Source organism: Felis catus, chromosome D2 (assembly GCF_018350175.1).
Source record: "Felis catus isolate Fca126 chromosome D2, F.catus_Fca126_mat1.0, whole genome shotgun sequence".
Taxonomy (NCBI): domain Eukaryota; kingdom Metazoa; phylum Chordata; class Mammalia; order Carnivora; family Felidae; genus Felis; species Felis catus.
The window spans coordinates 52,225,002-52,246,861 of record NC_058378.1 but is presented as its reverse complement, the minus strand read 5'-3'; the positions used below and the strand labels follow the sequence as shown (position 1 = coordinate 52,246,861).

General features: G+C 36.1%; 1 protein-coding gene across 2 annotated transcripts in view; it reads right to left on the bottom strand.

Annotated features, from left to right (window-relative positions):
- BTAF1 (B-TFIID TATA-box binding protein associated factor 1) overlaps positions 1-21,860 on the bottom strand; it is a 122,425-nt gene that overhangs the window by 43,031 nt on the left and 57,534 nt on the right. For both annotated transcript variants that reach the window (XM_011287417.4, XM_019813536.3), the window contains 7 exons: positions 15,770-15,874; positions 14,448-14,597; positions 13,994-14,136; positions 13,552-13,726; positions 11,891-12,094; positions 1,889-2,315; positions 539-729 (listed from right to left, as the gene is read on the bottom strand). In XM_011287417.4, coding sequence (XP_011285719.1) covers positions 539-729; positions 1,889-2,315; positions 11,891-12,094; positions 13,552-13,726; positions 13,994-14,136; positions 14,448-14,597; positions 15,770-15,874 — 1,395 coding nt within the window. The remainder of the gene's footprint in view (positions 1-538; positions 730-1,888; positions 2,316-11,890; positions 12,095-13,551; positions 13,727-13,993; positions 14,137-14,447; positions 14,598-15,769; positions 15,875-21,860) is intronic.

Genomic DNA, 21,860 nt, shown 5'->3' with positions numbered 1-21,860 from the left:
ATGCAACCTAAAGAGCTACCTAGAACATTCATTTCACTGTTAATAATGGAACTGCAAAAATTTCAAAAACCAAACACTTTTAAGTTACCTTTAAAGAAGATAATACTGTAGAACAAGTAGACCAAACAGAAAAGAAAGCCAAATAGATATTCACATACATGAAGCATGAGCTACAACAAAGGTGCCATTATAAATCAGGGAGAGAAGAATTCAATAATGTGATAACTGGCTGTTCATGTGGAAAAATAAATTTAGATCCCTACCTCACATCACACACTGTAAATTCCAGGCTGACTAAAAGTCAAGCAGGCAATAATTATTTGACACTTATAAATTAAGTATCAACAGAAATTTGTAAAGAAGCTTGCAGTTTTTCTGGATCATGTTGTGAAACTAATATGATAGATTATTAATTCCAGTTCTTTCACTTTGAAAAATATAAAAATACAATACTGGAGGCTCATATGACAATTTAGCTCTCAATCTGTAAAATATCTGTTTAAAAATCAGAGTGGTCAAAAACAAAACACCTATTTACCTCATCAAGTTCAACAAGGATGTTTCCACTACTTCCTGCAGGAAGATCAGCTATTTGAGCTTTTACTGCTTTGGGGGTAGGACCTCGCCTACTTGTGATAGCAAAAGCAGCTTTCTGATGCCTGTAGAGTGTAATTATACCTCGGTGCGTGGTGACTGTATGGTGCATCCCATCTTTTTCAGAGTTGGATCCTAAAAGGAAAAAGTTAAATAACTTTTTAAGGATAATATAGGTGACCAAATGCTTCCTGCTCCAAAAGAGATACAACATTATTTTTAAAACTATGTCTTTTAAGCCTCAATTTCTAAAAGCCAATGACATTTTCTTTAGACAATGAAATGGTAGCATAACAGTCAATAATTTGTAACATTAATTGTTTTGATATTTGCATGAGACTATACTTAATACAAAGTTGTAGAATCATGTTAACAAGAAATAGAACACACAAGAATGATTTGGGTCCTTCAGTTAAAGTATATTAATTTTTAAAAAATCAACGACTGCTTCTAGGCATAAAAAGAAAATTAAAAACATTGCAAGAAATGTCTGTTCTAAAAGAAATGTCCATAGTCACCATAAATTCAGAGACATCGACCACTGCAAAATATTACTGACTCAAATAGCATAAGGGGGTGACAGGAGTGGGGCTGGGGAAAGACTGTCACCTTATTATAGTTTTAAGATGTTAATATTCAAAATGCAACTTTCCTCTTCCAGTTTGTTCACATATTTTTCAATACATATACCATACTAAAGTTGTAAATTTATTACATTTTGAATAACTTGCTTTTCCAAAATCCTACTAACAAAAATAAATAAGTAAATCATATTGGACTAAGGCATGGAAAGAAACATTGGTCCTTGATACTAGCCTATAGAAAGCAATTCTTATTTTCCAGATGAAATCAGAATGGCTACACATTATTTACTAAAGGTAACAGAGTTCACTTATCTTACAAAGCATGCATTAAAATAGAGAAACAAGAGTTTTATAGAAGAATTTGTATTCAACATTTGATACAATTAAGTTTCTAGCCTCATTAATAGTAAAATCCTATAATGATGTTCTTGAAAGAGAGGTTAAGGGTTAACACCTGTCTCACAGATTTCAGTCATCTTATATGAAATATCAGGGGTTTTTTTAGGTCTTTTATGAATACCTTATTTGAGTTTAGAGAAATATATATATATTTTTTATATATATTATATATTTATATTTATTACCAATATATACAAAATGGGAAAAAGCTCTCACATAAACTGGATTTGTGCTTAAATGATACCTACAAGTCAATAAAAACAGATGTAAATGGTTAATTCCCTATCCCAAATGAAGGTTCAGACATATACCTTTAGAATTGTCTTGGCCACTCTGTGTTGGTACTGGACATGTGACACAAGGAGTTAGATATGGGTCCACACAAAGTGAGCTACAGAGGTTTTTAATAATTTTTGAATTGGGGCAGGGTGTCCTTGTTGTGCACTGCTGAAGGAGTTTTGCTATGCACTGAGCTGCATAGTTTTGCACTAGTGTATTCTCTTCTTTTTTAATTGTTTCCATTAATGGTTTTATGATAGGATTTAACTTCTCCGGAAGCTGCTGCAAACTCACAACTGCACACGCAGCAAAAGTATGCACTCGCAATTGCAACACTTGCCACTCCTGGTTGGTCTCTGTAACTGTCATTTGGACCTGCTGTCGTTTACTATCTAACTGCTGTAACACTTGAGGATTTAAATCGAAAGATGATGTGACTTCATTAAAAACAGTAGTGACCTATTAGAAAAAGAGAAATTAAAAATCATTAATGACATTAACCCCAAATACTCTGTAAACCAAAGGGCAACAGCAAGCTGTTTCAATTTTAAGTTTCACAGAATTTAGTATTGCTGGTATTCAGTAAACTAAAAAAAATGTCCAAACCTCCCAACTTGAAACTTGATTAATTTAACATTAGCACTGTATTCTCTAGGACAGTCTCCATGTAACACTATTACAATACCATTGACTATACTGCTTATGCTACACTGTAAACCTGAAACTAACGGATCATTGTGTGTCAGCTATGGATACACAAAGTCTACTGAGATCAACAAAATTACCTATCCTTTACACATATCTGATAAGTCAACGTTTTATTTATTTTTGGGACAGAGAGAGATAGAGCATGAACGGGGGAGGGGCAGAGAGAGAGGGAGACACAGAATCGGAAACAGGCTCCAGGCTCTGAGCCGTCAGCCCAGAGCCCGACGCGGGGCTCAAACTCACGGACCGCGAGATCGTGACCTGGCTGAAGTCGGACGCTTAACCGACTGCGCCACCCAGGCGCCCCAACATATCTGATAAGTCTAGGAGAACATTACACAGAAGGCCAACACAGTAGTTTGGTGAAATGAGAAAACTATCAACAAATACAAACTAACCTAATTAACAAATATCAAAACTCACAAATGTCCTTTCAGGGAAAAACTCTTCTTCTCAACTTAAAAACTTTGGGGGCAGCTACTGATAATTGGCTAAGTATTGCTAACTGGATTATTTACATTCTTTCTTTGACCTCCCTTCCAGTAAAAATGCCCAAGTAGGAGGGGGCAAAAAAGGGAAAGAAACTGGTACAATATTCACAAATATTTTACTTACCAGGAGCTGCCTAAAGCTATAACCCTGTGATATCAGACTACTTTACAAGCCACATTAAAAGACTGCTCAATACATCTTTAACAACTCTGAGATATAACTCACATACAAAAGACCCATCTGAAGTGTACAATTAAAAAGAAATAAAGTGTACAATTAAAATGATTTTTATTTTGTTAGAGTTGTACAACCATCACAATTTTAGAACATTTTCATCATACCCAAAATAAAATTCATACCTGTTAACAATCATTCTTCATTGCCTTCCAGCCCTATGCAACCATTTATCTATTTTCTATCTTTATATGTGTGCCTATTCTAGATATTTCATATAAATGGACTAATCCAGTACATAATCTTTTGTGACTGGTTTCTTTCATTTAGCACAATGCTTTCAAGATTCATCAGTACTGTAGTAATGAATGTAGTATTCTTTCCCGTTTCTTGCCAATTAATATCCTGCACTATATGGAAATATACCACATTGTATTTATACATTCATTAGTTGATGGATATCTGGGTTGTTTCTACCCATTAGCTATTATGAAGTTATTTCATGAAGGTTAATGTACAAATTTTTGTGGGGACATGTTTTCTTTTTTTTAAATGTTTATTTGAGAGAGAGAGACAGAGAGAGCGAGCGAGAGCGTGAACGCACGAGCAGGGAAGGGGTGGGGGCAGGGGAACAGAGGATCCGAAGCGGGCTACACTGACAAGAGAGAGCCCTACACACAGGGAGCCCTACATGGGGTTTGAACTCATGAACTGTGAGATCATGACTTGAGTTGAAGTCAGATGCTCAACCGACTGAGCCATAGAGGAGCCCCATGTGGGGCCATGTTTTTTAAATTACCATCTAAAGACTGTGTGAGGGCTTGCATAACAAAAATAGTCTTCTTGTTTGACAGGTAACTGTAATCACAGAGAGGCCCTATAAATAGGTCCAGTCTAAAGACTATTGGTCAGAGAAGCCTCCTCCATCAGGAGAACCTAATTTTTCAGACTTAGAAATGATCAATTCTGGGACTCCTAGGTGGCTCAGTCAGTTAAGTGTCTGACTCTTGATTTCAGCTCAAGTCATGATCTCATGGTTTGTGAGTTCAAACCCCACGTTGGGCTCTATGCTGACAGTGCAGAGCCCGCTTGGGATTCTCGCTCTCCCTCTCTCTCTGCCCCTCCCCTGCTCGCTCACTCTCTCTCTCAAAATAAATAAATAAACTTTAAAAGAGAAAGAAATTATCAATTCTAGTATGGGCAAGACTGATAATGCTGGCCTCTTATAAAAAACAAAACAGGCACACAAGTAAGATTTTATCATTATAAAACATGAAAATTTTTAAATTGAGCTCTATCTGCTTGACCTTGTCAGTTTCCTCACTATACAGAAACACAATCACATACCATTTCTAGCTTATACTTTCCACTTTGTATTATCTGTTTTATTTATTCAACTTCTGCATAAGATTTATTGGAAACAGGACCTCACTGCTAAAAGTTTGAAAACACTGTCCTAAATGTAATATGCTTTTGTCAATTTTTAGTGATTCTAAGCAGCTAAGGAAAAGCTTTCCAATCAGCCCAAGTTCATTGATTCATTCACTCAGTACTCAAGTGCTTATTGAGAAATACTAAAAGATGAGTAAGACCTAATGTCTTCATAACCTCAAAACAATGTAGAGACTAATATGGGAGACAGACATATAAGTAAATAAGAAAACATAACATATAACTGAGGTAAGCGCAGGCTGCCGTGAGACACAATGGATGCTTAACTCTTCTCAGGTGATAAGATAAGTGGAGGCTTGTCCCACCGAAGTTAACACTTGTGATGTTTTTAAAGAATGGGGTAAGTCAGGAGTTGTAGGGTCATCTTGGCAAACAGACTGAGGTGAGGATGGTAAGTGAGGCATTGTCCAGGGACCTAAAAACAGCTAATCATGGCCTGAGGACAAGGTATAAATGGAAGAATGTCAACAGATGAATTCTGGATAAGCATAGAGGGTGGAGGGTAGGGAATTCCTGACGAAAGAAACGGGAGCTCAGACTCAGAAGGGAGAATGAGTGAGGCACAGAAAGTGAGTGAGCATATAGTATACTTCTGCAAGAAAGCTAACTACACTTAAGTGGAGGAAGTTTGAGAAATAGTAAGAGATGAGGAATTTATTTTTAATTATTTTTTTTATGAAATGTATTGTCAAATTGGTTTCCATACAACACCCAGTGCTAAGAGATGAGGAATTTAAAGGTGTGAAAAGAAAAACAAAAAAGCTAAAATAAAGGAAAACAAAAATAATGTTTTTAAGCAGGGGAGGGATGCCTTCAGAGTGGCACTAAAGGACTTTACAAGTCTAGCACAACATGCAGGATGAAATGGACCAGAGACCACCTAGAGCCTCAGAGATGAGTCAGGACCTAGTCATGAAGTACTATGGCCCTTGACTGGGTTGTCGCAATGAAAACAGGGAAAAGATGAACATATGAGGCTTTTTGGAAGACAATGGTAACAAGATTTGCAACTGTGGATTTAAAAAGGAATTTTACTGTTAAAAAAATTCCAGTTTTTGGGGCGCCTGGGTGGCTCAGTCAGTTGAGCTCTGACTTCGGCTCAGGTCATGATCTCACGGTTTGTGAGTTCAAGCCCCGCCTTGGGCTCTGTGCTAACAGCTCAGAGCCTGGAGCCTGCTTCTGATTCTGTGTCTCCCTCTCTCTCTGTCCCTCCCCCGCTCATGCTCTGTCTCTCTCTGTCTCAGAAATAAACATTACAAAAAAAATTTTTTTTTAATTCCAGTTTTGGTTAAGCTGAAGTGACAGTGAGATATCCAACTAAAAATGCCTAAAAGAACAACATCAAGAGATCAAGAGAAGATAGCAAAGCACATGGGTAAGAACTAACTTGTGAGAATGATAAGAGATAAAAATCTTAGGGAAACACTCATATTCGGAAGGTAAGAGAAAAAACAGGATTCAGTGAAAAATTTAAAAAGCAGTGGCTCTTAGCCAAGGCTAAGACTAACCTTTTAAAATTGCCCTTCTCCCAAAAAATATAAATAAAAAAATAAAATTGCCCTTCCTGGGTGGGGAGATGGATGAAATAGGTGATGGGGATTTTGAGAAAAACACCTGTCATGATGAGCACTGGGTGTTGTATGGAATTGTTGAACCACTATATTTTACAACTGAAATTAATGTAACACTGTATGTTAACTAAGTGGAATTAAAATAAAAACTTAAGCAATCCCTATCAAAATAACACCAGCACTCTTCACAGCTAGAACAAACAATCCTAAAATTTGTATGAAACCAGAAAAGACCCCAAGTAGCCACAGCAATCTTGAAAAAGAAAACCAAAGCTGGAAGCATTACAATCCCGGACTTCAAGCTGAATTACAAAGCTGTAATCATTAAGACAATACAGTGGCTTAAGACATCAAGACAATACAGTGCCAGTAGGCACAAAAACAGACACTCCGATCAATGGAACAGAATAGAGAACCCAGAAATGGACCCACAAACGTATGGCCAACTAATCTTTGACAAAGCAGGAAAGAATATCCAAGGGAATAAAGACAGTCTCTTCAGCAAATGGTGCTGGGAAAACTGGACAGCAACATGCAGAAAAATGAACCTGGACCACTCTCTTACACCATACACAAAAAGAAACTCAAAATGCATGAAAGACCTAAACACAAGACAGGAAGCCATCAAAATCCTAGAGGAGAAAGCAGGCAAAATCCTCTTTGATGTCAGCCATAGCAACTTCTTACTCAACACGTCTCCGGAGGCAAGGGAAACAAAAGCAAAAATGAACTTCTGGGACCTCATCAAGATAAAAAGCTTCTGCACAGCAAAGGAAACAATCAGCAAAACTAAAAGGCAACTGACTGAATGGGAGAAGATATCTGCAAATGACATATCAGATGAAGGGTTGGTATCCAAAATCTATAAAGAACTTATCAACATGCAAAAGACAAAGAATCCAGTGAAGAAATGGGCAAAAGACATAAATAGACACTTCTCCAAAGAAGACATCCAGATGGCAAACCAACACATGAAAAAATGCTCAATATTACTCATCATCAGGGAAATACAAATCAAAACCACAATGAGACACTACCTCACACCAGCCAGAATAGCCATGGCTAACATTAATAACTCAGGCAACAAAAGATGTTGGGGAGGATGCAGAGAAAGAGGATCTCTTTTGCACTGCTGATGGGAATGCAAACTGGTACAGCCACTCTGGAAAACAGTATGGAGGTTCCTCAAAAAATTAAAAATAGAACTACCCCATGACCCAGCAATTGCATTACTAGGTACTTATCCAAGGGATACAGGTGTGCTGTTTCGAAGGGACACATGCACCCCAATGTTTATAGCAGCGCTATCAACAACAGCCAAAGTATGAAAAGAGCCCAAATGTCCACTGACAGATGAATGGATAAAGAAGATGCGGTGTGTGTGTGTGTGTGTACACACACACACATACACACACAGTGGAGTATTACTTGGCAATCAAAAAGCATGAAATCTTGCCATTTGCAACTATGTGGATGGAACTACAGGGTATTATGCTAAGCAAAATTAGTAAGAGAAAGATATCGTATGACTTCACTCATATGAAGAATTTAAGATACGAAACAGATGGACATAAGAGAAGAGAAGCAAAAATATAAAAACAGGGAGGGGGACAAAACATAAGAGACTTAAATACAGAGAACAAACAGAGGGTTGATGGTGAAGGGATGGGCTAAATGAGTAAGGGGCATTAGGGAATCTACTCCTGAAATCATTGTTGCACTACATGCTAACTTGGATGTAAATTAAATCATTTCATTAATTAAAACATTTAAAAAATAATAAATAAAATAATTTTTAAAAAAATGGGCAGAGGTTCTGAACAGGTATTTTTTCAGAAGGCATACAGATAGCCAATAGTACACGAAAAGATGCTCATTATCATGAAGGAAATGCAAATAAAACCACAATGAGATATCATTTCATGCCTACCAAATGACAATTATCAAAAAGACAAGAAATAACAAGTGTTGGCAAGGATGTGGAAAAAGGGAACCCTTGTGCACTGTTAGTGGGGATGTAAATTGGTGCAACCACTATGGAAAACAGTATGAAGTTCCTCAAAAAATGAAAAATAGAACTACCAGATTATCCAGCACTTCCACTTCTGGATATTTATCTGAAGAAAATGAAACAGTAATTTGAAAAGATACATGCACGCTTATGTTCACTATAGCATCATTCACAATAGCCAAGATACACAAACAACCTAAGTGTCCATGGATGGATGAATGGATAAAGATGCAGTATGTATTTACAATGGGACACTACTTTGCCATAAAAGAGAATGAAATTTCCCAACTGCAACAACATGGATGGACCTTTAGGGCATTATGCTAAGTGAAATACATCAGAGAAAGACAAATACCTTATGATTTCACCTACTGTGGAATCTGAAAAACAAAGGAACAAACAAAACTAATAGAGAGCAGACTGGTAGTTGCCAGAGGGGAAAGGGATAAGGAGGAGGTGGAATGGGTAAAGGAGGTCAAGAAGTACAAACTCCCAGTTCTATAATAAAGTTATGGGAATGTAATGTACAGCATGATGACTACAGTCAGTAATATTGAACTGCATATTTGGAAGTTGCTAAGATAGTAAACCTTAAAAGTTTTCATCATAATGGGGCACCTGCATAGCTCAGTAGGTTGAGCACCTGACTTCGGCTCAGGTTATGATCTCACAGTCCATGAGTTCAAGCCCCGCATCGGGCACTGTGCTGACAGCTCAGAGCCTGGAGCCTGCTTCGGATTCTGTGTCTCCCTCTCTATCTACCCTTCCAATCTCTCTCTCTCTCTCTCTCTCTCTCTCTCTCTCTCTCTCTCACTCTCTCTCTCTTTCTTAAAAATAAATAAACATTAATTTTTTTTTTTTTTAAGTTTTCAGCATAAGAAAAAAAAGTTGTCAGAAATAGTAGGGAGGGAAGAAGGGAAGCAAAGGCAAAATGGATAAAGAACTACAACAATCAGAAAAACAACTTTATAAAATAATTCAGGAAAAAAATAGCAATTTTAGCCTTCTCTCACAGGTGAAAACAAATTCCAGTATATAATTTTTTCTAATTAGAAAAGAGGATAAGAAATGAAGACTGCTGTTTCACAGGAATCAACACAAGTGCCTCAGTTCCTGATCCGATAACTCAAAAAGGAAGAACTCATTTACACCACCTAACTTTAAGAACTTAGTAAGTACAAAGTTACAAAAATCAAGACACTGGTGATGGCATGAGAGACAAAACGACTGAACAGAATACAGATATAGATCTACACCTATACTTGAACAAATTTTTGACACAGGTGCCAGAGAATTCCAATTGGGACTGGGAACAGAAAATCTTTTCAATAAAAGATGCTTGCAAAACTGGTTATCTTTGGGGCACCTGGGTGGCTGTTGGTTAAGTAGTGCTGGCAGTGCAGAGCCTGCTTGGGATTCTCTCTCTCCATCTCTCTCTGCCCCTCCCCCACTCAGGCTATCTCTCAAAATAAATTTTTAAAAATGTTTCAAATGGTTCTTTTTGAAAAACAAACAATTCAATTTGTACTTCATAGTAAACATAAACATTAATTCAATATGGATGATAAATCTAAATACAAAAGCTAAAACTACAAAACTTTAGAAGAAAATATATGTAACTATCTTCACAAATTAGAGATAAGAAAAGGTACTTTAGGTCACAGAACACAATAACCGTAAAAGAAAACAACTATTAAACTAGACTTCATCAAAATTAAAAATATCTGCTCATCTAAAGACAAGAAAAAGAAAAGGCAAGCCACACACTGGGAGAAAATATGCAGGAAGCATCTATCTAACAAAGGATTGGTATTTCAGGATATATATAAAAACTTCTACAACTCAGTAATAAAAAGACAACCTAATTAAAAACAGGCAAATGATTTCTACAGACATTTCAGACAGGAAGGTCTTCAAATGGCCACTAAGACATAAAAAAGTGTTGAACATATTAGCCATCAAGGAAACACAAAGTAAAAACCACAATGACACTATCATACAACGACCAGAATGGCTTCAGTGAAAAGGAGCAACCACACCAAATGTTGATGGTGATGTGGAACAACCAGAACTCACACATATTGCTGGTAAGAAGATAAAATGATATAGCCGCTTTGGGAAAAGGTCTGCAATTTTTTATAAAAGTAAACAACCACCCTAAAATCCAGCAATTCTACTCACACATATTTACCCACGAGAAATGAAAATATGTCTACAAAGACACTTGTACAAGAATGTTTATAACAGCTATTTCATAATAGCCAAAACCCTGGAATAGCCCAAGTGTTCATTAACAGGAGAAGGGCTTAACTGTGGTGTATTTATACAGTGGAATAAAACTAAATAATAAAAAATGAATTATTGATATATATAACAACATGGATGAATTTTTAAAAATCATGCTGGAAAAAAAACCTTAAAACCAAACAGCACAGAGTTTATGATTCCAATTATACAAATTTCTAGAATTGGCAAAAGTAACCTATGATGGAGGAAAAATCAGAACGATGGTTACTTGAGGCCAGGGACAGGCAGGGATTGACTACAAAGTGGTGACAGTACTGTCTGTATCTTGATAGGGATTTGGTTTTCATAGGTATCGTCTGTTAAAATTCATCAAATAGTTTAAGATTTGTGGACTTCATAGTATTTTACCTCATAAAAGAGCAAAAACCATAAATACTGAATTTTAATGATTCAGGTACATATATAGATATATCAGTTTACTGATACCTGTAACTAATTTATAAATGCATCAAAAAAGACAGACTGATGAGTAGACAGTGCAAATATATGTGATAAAGCAAATTTAGTAAAATGTTAACTCTGCAATCTAGTTGGGGAGTATATGAATGTTCTTTGTGTAATTCTCTTACCTTCTCTCTCTTTCTTAAGTTTTCGTTATTTAAGTTATCTGTCCACCGAACATGAGGGCTGAACTCATGACTCAGGAGTCACATGCTGCTCCAACTGACCCAGCCCGGTGCCCCTCCCTTACTTTTATGTTTAAATATTTTCATTATAAGTTGAGAGAGGGCTTGAGAAATACTCAGGAACTTATACAGAAGCAGTTTATTCTATACTCTGCCAGTATTAAGCAAAACTGAGAAATGACCAAAAAAAATGGAACAGGTTTTTCTAATAAAGGCACATTGGTTTGTTAGAACCTGAGATTTAAAGAAAATTCCTTCCCCCTCCTCTAATTTAAAAAAAAAAAAAAAAAAAAAAAAAAAAAAAAAAAAAAAAAAAGAAGGGGCGCCTGGGTGGCTCAGTCGGTTGAGTGTCCGACTTCGGATCAGGTCATGATCTCATGGTTTGTGAGTTCGAGCCCCGCGTTGGGCTCTGTGCTGACAGCTTAGAGCCTGGAGCCTGCTTCAGATTCTGTATCTCCTCCTCCCTCTCCCACTTGTGCTCTGTCTCTGTCTCTCAAAAATAAATAAATGTAAAAAAAAATTAAAAAAAAAAAATCAATGCAATGAAAACTTTTCTGAAGGGCAGGAGTGACAGGCTATCAAGCCATGGATAGATTCAACAAATTAGTGTTTTTGTGGTAAATATCACATGACAAATTTCTAATCTTTATTTCATGCTCTATCTAAAATTAAGAAAGTTACTTCTTTACTCACCAAGTCATTAGCTTGATCTATTGTAAAAACATTGTTGTTTACTCTACTACCAACTTCAATATGTGCATCAGTTAATGATGAAATAAGCTGTTTACATTCATTCTGCATTCGTGTGAATGGAACGGCAATTTCATCATAATATAAATGTTCTGAAAGGATATCAAGTAAACGTGGCTGCACAGCTAGGGTAACAGCTTTACACTCCTAAAATATAACAGACAAGAAATATTCAGGACAAATATATAAACATAATTCTAGAGATGCATACATTTTCACTTGCAAACTACAAAGTTCTAAATTCCTATTCATCTTGAATCTATGTTCTGTTACCTCCCAGAACATCGTTAGTTGCAGAGAAAAGGTATCACACCCAAACTACTATAATTTTAATATGAATCACTATAGAACATGCACATGGAACTATTATAATTCCATTAAATTTTGCACCTAATTACTCCTACTTTACTCTGAATTTATACCAAGTTTTTATATATATATAGCATGGACTTAAAAATATAACTGTAAAAAGAAATCAGTCAGAAAAGAACACTTAGCATGCACTAAAAATGTTATTTAAAAACTCATTATTAGATTTCTTAACAGTTGAACCCATAGCTTCACATGCCATACTGTAGAAATGGATATATATAATTTAAAAGCTACTTACCTGCCCCCAAATTTAACTAACCCTTCCCACTCTCTCTGGTTGTTGCCTGCCCCAACCAGAGGGGGAATGGCCTCAGTGGTGAGCCATGAGGGGTTCTGTGGGATCTGGGTGGTCAGCCTGGGCTTCACAGAGTAAGTCCAGAGAAGCTCTGTGAGGGTCCAGAAACCGAACTGTCAACACTTGCTGCTGAGTCTGAGAGGCACAAAAACACAGCATCACTGCCTCTCCAGCACACCGAGTCCTGCCTAAAAACAGATGAGCCTTGCTTCTTTCCAGAGGCAAAGCTGGGGTCTCAGATGCAACAGAGCATGGCTCAATTACTTTTAGACATATCTTTGACAAACTGCTAAGAGGCAGTAACAAGAAACTCTCACAGCAAGTGCAGACAGTTAAATTTCCAGAATTCCAGTTAATGGAATAAACAAAGCCAGCAGGAAGTTTCTTTGATTTACAGAAGTAAGTCTTACACAAAATCACATATCTTATTAGAAGTTAAAGGTTAAAAGGGCTGCAAGAGAATGGCTTACTTGGAAACATGAAGACTTTAAAGATGGAGGTTTTATTCTTCCTGTGACCAAAAATTCTGCCCTTGCTACTACTCATACAAATCAATCTCAAAGCCTCTTATCTTTTGTAGTGTTCAGATATTAAGGAATGAATGACCAACAGTTTCTGGACTGCTTCCACACATACACATGACTGTTTTGGAGGGACATTTCTTAACAGATTATAGTATCAAGAGCAAACATTAAGTATGGTCATAGCTAGTAGTCTCAGGTACGAAACTGGGGGTTCTAAGAAAAAAGTCTAAGGTTAAAAGCAACTGGAAGAGAAATAATGTTTCACTACAATTTAGAATACTTTTCTAGAACTGTCGGATTTTTATACAGAGAAAATTTTGTTCTGTTTATAAAATATAATGAAAATAATCTTAACAGCTAATGGAAATTGGTTTACTTAACTTGTCTTCATTACTTTTGGGGAAAAATCTTACCTTTTGTAAAGCAGCCCATTCACAGATTACCAATGCAACACTAATTCTCTGCAAGGCAGATTTGGAGTTCAAATAGAAGAGTAGTAACTGGCCAAGGGATTCAGCTGGCTTAATTTCTTGGGTTACCACATTTACACCTGGATCACAAATACAGCAACAAAGTGCTCCTAACAACCTAGGAGGGAGAAAAAAGAAGTTACTATAGAACTTACTTGAAGTAAAGTTTCCCCTATTGAAGGTATAACTTTTCACAACAAAGACATAACTCCTCTTTCATCTTCATAAAAAGATATAAATCTTATTTAAAACTTCAAAAAAAAAAAAGAAAAACGTTTAATTACACTTTTTCTTACTCTGTAACTAGTGTGATGGAGGAAGTATTGACAAACACAGAAGAATATTTTGGTTCTTTTAAAAGCCTTCTCAATTTTTGTATACTCACTTGGCTGCCATCATTCTGGCCCGCATAACCACAAAATCCCTAGTGGAGGGATCTTCCATGATGGTCTCTGCACCTGCAATGTACTCCTGAAGGACTTCTTTAGTTTGGCTTTGGCCTTGGCGTACCTTACCACATGTTTTTTCCTAGAAAGAAAGGTGGGGGGAGGAGGGGAAACTATAATTAAAGATTAATCATTAAAATTTAATAGGCAACTCTCCTCTATACGCAAAAATACTCTCATTTGTTATCCCAGTAAAATACATTTCTTTTCCCAAAATTTTAATGGATAAAAATTACTATGCATTTTGTCAAGGTCCTCATAAAACAGTAATTTGTCCTTACATTAAATTAATTAAATTACACTTAAGATAAAGGAATACAAATTTCTTACATAGTTTACTATATTAATATTTAGACCTAAATATACAAATACATTATGTCCCTTTACACTCACCTTGGCTCTGGCTTTTACTTCTAGCAACATATTTAAGTCAATAGGTAAATGAGAAGGTTGCATCATCAAGCAAAGCCAAGCACCCATCCAGGGACAAGCAGCTGCTACCACATAATGAACTGAAGCTTTGCTCAACAGTTCCATCCAAACCTACAAAGTGAAAGAGAAACATGAAAAGTGAAATTTTTCTAGTATGGGGTAATAAAATCTAATACTTATTTTTAGGGATACTGAGTTAAAAAAAAAAAAAGGTTGGAAATAGCACAGAGATCAATTTTAAAAGCAATAGAAAAGCTTATTTTTAAATGCTGCTTTTTGATAGTTTTGTATACTAAAAAACACAAAAGAAAGTTTTAAGGAGAGGAATACAAGAGTTTTCTTCAGTATTTTGCAAAAATCATTTAAAATGTAAGATACCCATAAGAGTTGTCAAAATCTCAGCTGTTGAAATCCTTTGCATGTATCATAAAGCTCAATACTAATGCAGTCCTATATTCAACATAACACTCTTCAACATCTAACAGTTCCTGATAGATGTCCTCTGCTAAAGTTAGAGGTGGTAATGTCCTAGCATAAATTAAGAACAATGTAAGTCTTGATTCATGATCTTACTAAGGTACCTTTCTTGATGCGTAACATTAAATGTAATTAAAAGCCTGTAGAAATAACACCACTGTTAATCCAAGGCTGTTAACAATGAGCCACCTCAGAGGCAATAATTCGAGACTCAATTAACAGATTTGAAAGGTCAAACAGTACCATTTCCCTTTATAAACAGTTAAATATATCAAATGGCTCATCTTAAAAGATCCCAATACACCTTGCAAATAAGGGGGAAAAGTACAAATCTAAACTAAAACGATCAGACTCTGTGTATTACCAATGAATTCCAAAAGATACTTCACAGGATCAATAAGCATACTTATAAACAGCAAAATAAGTGATAAAGAAAAGTCTTTCCTTCATTTTACTTTCTCTACTGAGGCTATCAGAAAGTGCTTAAAACACTTGCCTAGTAGATTTAACTATTATATTCCATAAGAAGACTATTTTCTTGTCATTTCTTCCCTGGCCTGAGGATACCCATGTCAGACTTCTGAGCTATAGAACTGTGAAGTAATACATTTATGCTGTTTTAAGCCACTAATTTGTGGTCATTTGATATGACAGTAATAGCAAACTAACAGCAATCTCTGACTTTTCAAATGTTTTGATTTCTAATTTCTTAAAATTCCTGACCAACAACAGTATAGCGATTGTGAAAAATTTTTTAAATCTACCAAATCACTGGGGAAAAGAGTACAGATATATTCACTGTGTACCTTGTGAATGAGGTCCAGAATTTCCTGGCTGCTTTCTAATACACAAAACTGAAAAATGTGTCGCAGCATATCAGGCAGAATAGGTATAAGCCAAGATGAAGAGTTCTGAAAACAAAAACAGCAAATCTATAGTATACAATTCTTGGGTGTTAGCTTATTTAAAGAGTTATAAGTCAAGTAATACAACTGTTATATGGCTTTATCAAAAAGGTTCAACTGGGTGATAAATTTTTACAAGATTTTGGAGCAAGAGAATCCTATTTCTTATTTCAAAGATTTAGAGAAATTAAATATCATCAGAGGAACTAGTATTTTAAAAATGCAGATTCTGTAGTAGCACAGCATAAAGTCTGCTTAGTAGAAAATATCAGATAAGGCTGGGAAAATATTTGGAGGCTGAATTCACTTCACCTGACAAGTGTGCAACCATCTCCTTTTCAATATGGTTGCAAAACGTAATATGGTTTTAGCTCACTATTAGTATGATCTTAAAAAAATCACAAGGTATGACAGCCCATCCAGGGCCAATCTGTCTATTGCAGATCTGAAAGCTGGCTGACCTATTTTCATTAATTTTGCACCTGTCTTCTAGCAGGCAATGATTTAGGCAGGAAATCTAATGCTGTTACTTTGTATTTACACGTCTCTTTAATTAGATTGGTGGGGGAACGGGGTGCAATGAGGAGCTCATTATTATTTTCACTCCTTTAGAGATTATCCTCCTCGGAATTCCTCTCCCGCAACTTTTTTTTAAGTAGTTAATGGACCTGTAGTATGCTACTAACTAGGACTCTACTAATCAAAAACTTCCCCCTAATCTTAGGGAAAGTCTGCCAAGTTTGATGACCATTTAGCATTAATCCAGTACAGTGTAAACTAATATACAGAAAAATTCTTGCCACAGTCTGTTTACTTCACCAAGTTTAAATTAACTGTAACCTGGAACACTATTACTAAAGTTATATGTGAATTCAAGCTTAAGAATGGCTTTTGAAAAAAATGTTTTGGTCTGTGTTAAATAATTAACACAACAATCATTAGCACTTTATGTTAGTGTTACATGTAGTCCCCAACATTTTTGTAGTGAGCATCAGACAGAGGGGAGTGCATCTGTGGGCATTACTGAGAAAAATAAATGGTGGTTATTTAGTGTGACACAGATGGGGTAGTTTCTTCCCAGTTGTTTTATTCAGATTGATGTTCCCTGCTAATGTACTCCTTTCTAGAACTCAGAATAAAGAGAACTGATGACACACAGAAATCAGATTATAATACAGTTCACTGTACCTGAAAATCAAGGTGAGACTTCTAGCCATCTATACTCCCTCACACTCTATCCTCCAGCCAATTTCCTTTCACCTCCTCTTTACTGCCATCATGTTCTCTCCAGCTTCCAGAGTTTCACCTGCTGCTCCTTCCTTTTACCCTGCTCTTCACTGGTTAAATTCTACTCATCCTTCAGATCTCAGCTTAGACTTCACTTTTAGCAGGACCTTCCCTGACCTTCACTCACCTCACTAGCTAGGATCCAGCAGCATCATCTACTTCCTCTACCAGACACTCACCTCATTATGTTATTAGAGCTTGTCTAGTTGTCTGGGAGTTTCTCCTGTCTTGTTTAGTTTCCTATTTTAAGCTCTATAAAAGGGTAGAGACCTGTCTCTTTCTGGTCAGTATCTAAAGAATTGTAAACACATATTAGGCACTAAAATATTTGTTGAATAAATCCATATTGCTTAGAGGAAATGGTCCAACGTCACAGACAGTAATGTGTAAAATTTCCCACAATTAATAGTTGGTAATAAATCCCTAACTGGCAAAACTGACAGGGTAAGATCTTGCCATTTTTCTTTTGCTACACCTCTTCTGTCTTCCCACAAGCATGCTCACAAAATGAGTAGATGTGGAAAAAAAGCAACAATCTGATCACCACCACCAGGAACACCTGATTTGATTTCCTGCCTGGAGGCAAATTCATCATCATTTATATCCATATCAAATGATTTGGGGTTGCAGGGAAGGAGATTTGAAATGAAGTTACAACAAAGTGAAGAATCACACTGAGTTCTTCCACAAATTTGGTCTGAAATCCTATTTTGGCCCACCACAAGAGAAACACACACACAAACGCGCACATGCGCGCCAAACTCTTACACAATTTATAATGCTCTATTCTATTAATTTGTCCAATCAATATTTATTGAAAGTCAGCTAAATATTTAACCTCTGCTCTTGCTTTTTAACATGTTTGTAATAGCTGGCCCATACCTAATTATGCAAATATTCTCTAATGCCAATCTTATTTAAGTGTATTCTTTTGGTCTTCTACATATGCCTATGTGAAATTTCTTATATCTTGAATCCCCACATTCCAACTCAATTTCATATATACCTTCATGCTAAATATAAGCTTCTTGCTAAAGTTTGCCTTTCAAACAAGTCAATGCTGTATGTAACTGAGATTTTGGAATGACTCATAAAGTGGCTGTGATGCAAGTGGAATGGAAAAGTTGACCCAGTCAGCAGAACAAAAGATTAATGTCTGGCATACTTTTCTAGATTGATGAGTCAAGTTCCAGCTATAACTCTTAGTGGTTACAACACTAGTTACTCTAGATATTCCAGTAAAGTAGTTCACTGAGAGACATAGAGATCCATAGACAGCACTCTTGTATGTACACACACAGTCATAAGCTAATGAGACAAAACATAAAGGAAAATCACATGGTAAATTCCTTCACTTTCATTGCCAAACTACTAGTTTAACAAAAAAAGTTACACTTTGATGTTAAGTCCTTACCAAATGAAACTAGTTTGGTATGCTTAGAAGTTATTCTTTCATGCTCCCTAAGAAGCCAGGCTTGCCAATACTTCCAAATGTTAACATCACAAACGGTATGGTATGTCACAGAGAAGTCTAATGGTAATAAGATTTCATAAATAACTGTATTAACTGTCGTTTTATTTAAGGATATTTTAGAGACGTGTATGCCTGCATACACAGTCATAATGGGATAAACCTTAAGATTAAGGGCATCTTTGTCATAAAGTCTTCTGGTTTCATAAAGTAAAACATAACAAAAAATTACTAAAGATAATCAGAATCCTTTCAAGGAAATAGAGGCATCAGTCTTTAAGAGGTACAGTGCAGATTTAGCCTCAACACTGCAGTTATTGAGAGGAATGGATTGAGAAGTTAGAAAATGAAACCAGTTTCAGCAATAGAGTTACCGGCAATTTAAAGAAGAGTTCATGTTTTCACTTTGTACTTAAGATGACTTAATATACAAAAGTGAGAAAGCAATTCAATAGGCACTTAAATCCATTTTGTCTCCATGTAAAATTTATAAATTTTTTTTTTACATTTTTTTTTATTTTTGAGAGAGAGAGAGACAGAGCACAAGTTGGGGAGGGGCAGAGAGAGAGGGAGACACAGAACCTGAAGCAGGCTCCAGCCTCCAAGCTGTCAGCACAGAGCCTGACATGGGGCTCGAACTCACAGACCATGAGATCATGGCCTGAGCTGAAGGCAGACACTTAACCAACTGAGCCACCCAGGCACCCCTCCATGTAAAATTTAAAACTGAAAGTCAGCCAGAATTGGACCAGATTCTGAGCCTGAAATCAGTAACTGTGCAGCTACAAGAGCTTGGGAAAGTTTAATTTTTGGTCACCAGTTCCTTCATCGGCAACACAGAATGGCAGTAGCCACCCATGTTACATGCTTACCAGCATTCACAGCATAAAGGCCTCAATAATAACTTGGATTATTACTATAATCAAATATCATTCTTACACCTCAGTATACAAATAAGATTGCAAATTATTAGAAAAGAATTCCCAGAACTTGAAGTATTATCGTTCTTACTATCTGTACTATTAATTATTTGTACAGCATTAACATTTTAATAAAGCACTTTCATTTACATTATCGTACTTAGCCCATATAAGTCTAAGGAACACTGGGTGAAGATTATCACCAGAATAGTTAAATCAACTTGACCAAGATCATAAATTTAACAAACAGTAGAGCCAAGGTTAGAATCCAGATTTTTTATTTAGTTAAGGCATCTTTTCATTAAGCCACTGAAGTAACAGTAGTCATAGAAAGCAGCTCAGAAAAAGGGAAGTTCAAGTGAGAACAGATTTTTTTTTTAATGTTTATCGATGTCACAAATAGTGAGATTATGACCTGAGCCAAAATCAACAGTCAGGCACCTAACCAAATGAGCCACCAGGTACCCCAATGAGAATAGACCTTTACCATCACCATATGTCTATCATCTCTCACCCAAATTCCTGGAGCCAAATATATTTTGAAATTCATAATTTTTCAAATTTTATAACAATACCGAGGTTGTATATACTGCATGCTATGTAATATCCTCAACAGGGCCTGTGGTGGCACCCAAATATGTTATTATTTCTGAAGCAAAATTTGTGAATGGCGTATTTACTAGGATAAAGACTTAAAGTTTCTCTTCAAGATGAGCAGGCTTTTCACCAAATGAGTAGTTTGAGAAGTTGGTTCACTTTACAAAAAAAAAAAAACTTCGGATTTCAAAACTGCAAATAAGAGATCATGAACTTGTATTATAAGACAGTTTTCAGGTAGCTATGAAGCAGTCAATAGCAACCATCAGGTAATTCTGTAGAGAAGAATACAATAACAGATACAACCATCGGACATAGTTTACTCTGATATTTTCTCAGTAAATAATGTTGCTGAGATCATAAAAGTAATATAACCATTAAGTTTTCACTGCATCATGATGTTAGGTAATAACAACAAAAAAATCACAGTGAGTTATAGAAGCTGGAATTGTTTTGTGGCACTAGAGAACTGCCCTATTCCCTGAAGGAACAGAAAGAAAGGGAGATAATATTTTGGAAGGACAGTGAATATGTGGGGGGGAAGGGACAAGTGATGAGCCATGTGCCAAAATACTCTCATGAAAGGAATCAAAGGCATCCAAATTGGTGAGCAAGAAGTAAAACTGTCAGTATTTGCAGATGACACGATACTATATGTAGAGAACCCTAAAGACTTCACCAAAATCCTACTAGAAATGACAGATGAATTCAGTAAGCTTGCAGGGTATAAAATTAATATACAGAAATCTGCTGCATTTCTCTGCACCAATAATGAAGCAACAGAAACAGAAGAAAATAATCCCATTTACAACTGTACCAAAAATAATAACTAGGAATACAGTTAACCAAGGAAGTGAGAGACCTGTACCCTGAAAAATAAAACTGATGAAAAAACTGAAGATAACACAAATGGAAAGATATTCCATGCTCAACAAATATTGCTAAAATGCCCATAACACCCACACCAATCTACAGATTTAATACAATCCCTAAAAAAATACCAACAGGGAGAGGGGATGGGGGAGAGGGGAAAGTAGGTGATGGGCAATGAGGAGGGCACTTGTTGGGATGAGCACTGGGTGTTGTATGGAAGCCAATTTGACAATAAATTATATTAAAAAAAGAAAGAAAACTGAAATTAAAAAAGAAAAAAAATACCAACAGGGAGTGCCTGGGTGGCTCAGTCAGTTAAGCACCTGACTCGATTTTGGCTCAGGTCATGATCTCACAGTTCATGAGATCAAGTCCTATGCCGAGTCTGCACTGTCAGCACTGTCAGAATAAATAAATGTCAACCTAAATATTTAAAAAAATATACCAACAGCATTTTTCACAGAACTAGAACAAACATTCCAGAACTAGAACATTCCTAAAATTTGTATGGAGCCACAAAAGACCCTGAATGGCCAAAGTAATTTTGAAAACAGAACAAAACTGGAGGTATCACATTCCTAGATTTCAAGTTATACTACAAAACTGTAGTAATCAAAACAGTATGGTGCTGGAACACAGACACATAGATTAATGAAACAGAATAGAGAGCCAGAAATAAACCCATGATTATATATTATATGGTCAATTGATCATTGACAAAGGAGGCAAAAATATGCAATGAGAAAAAGTCTCTTCAACAAATGCTGTTGGGAAAACTGAACAGCTACATGCAAAAGAATGAACCTGGACTACCACCTTCTTACACCATACACAAAAATAAAAC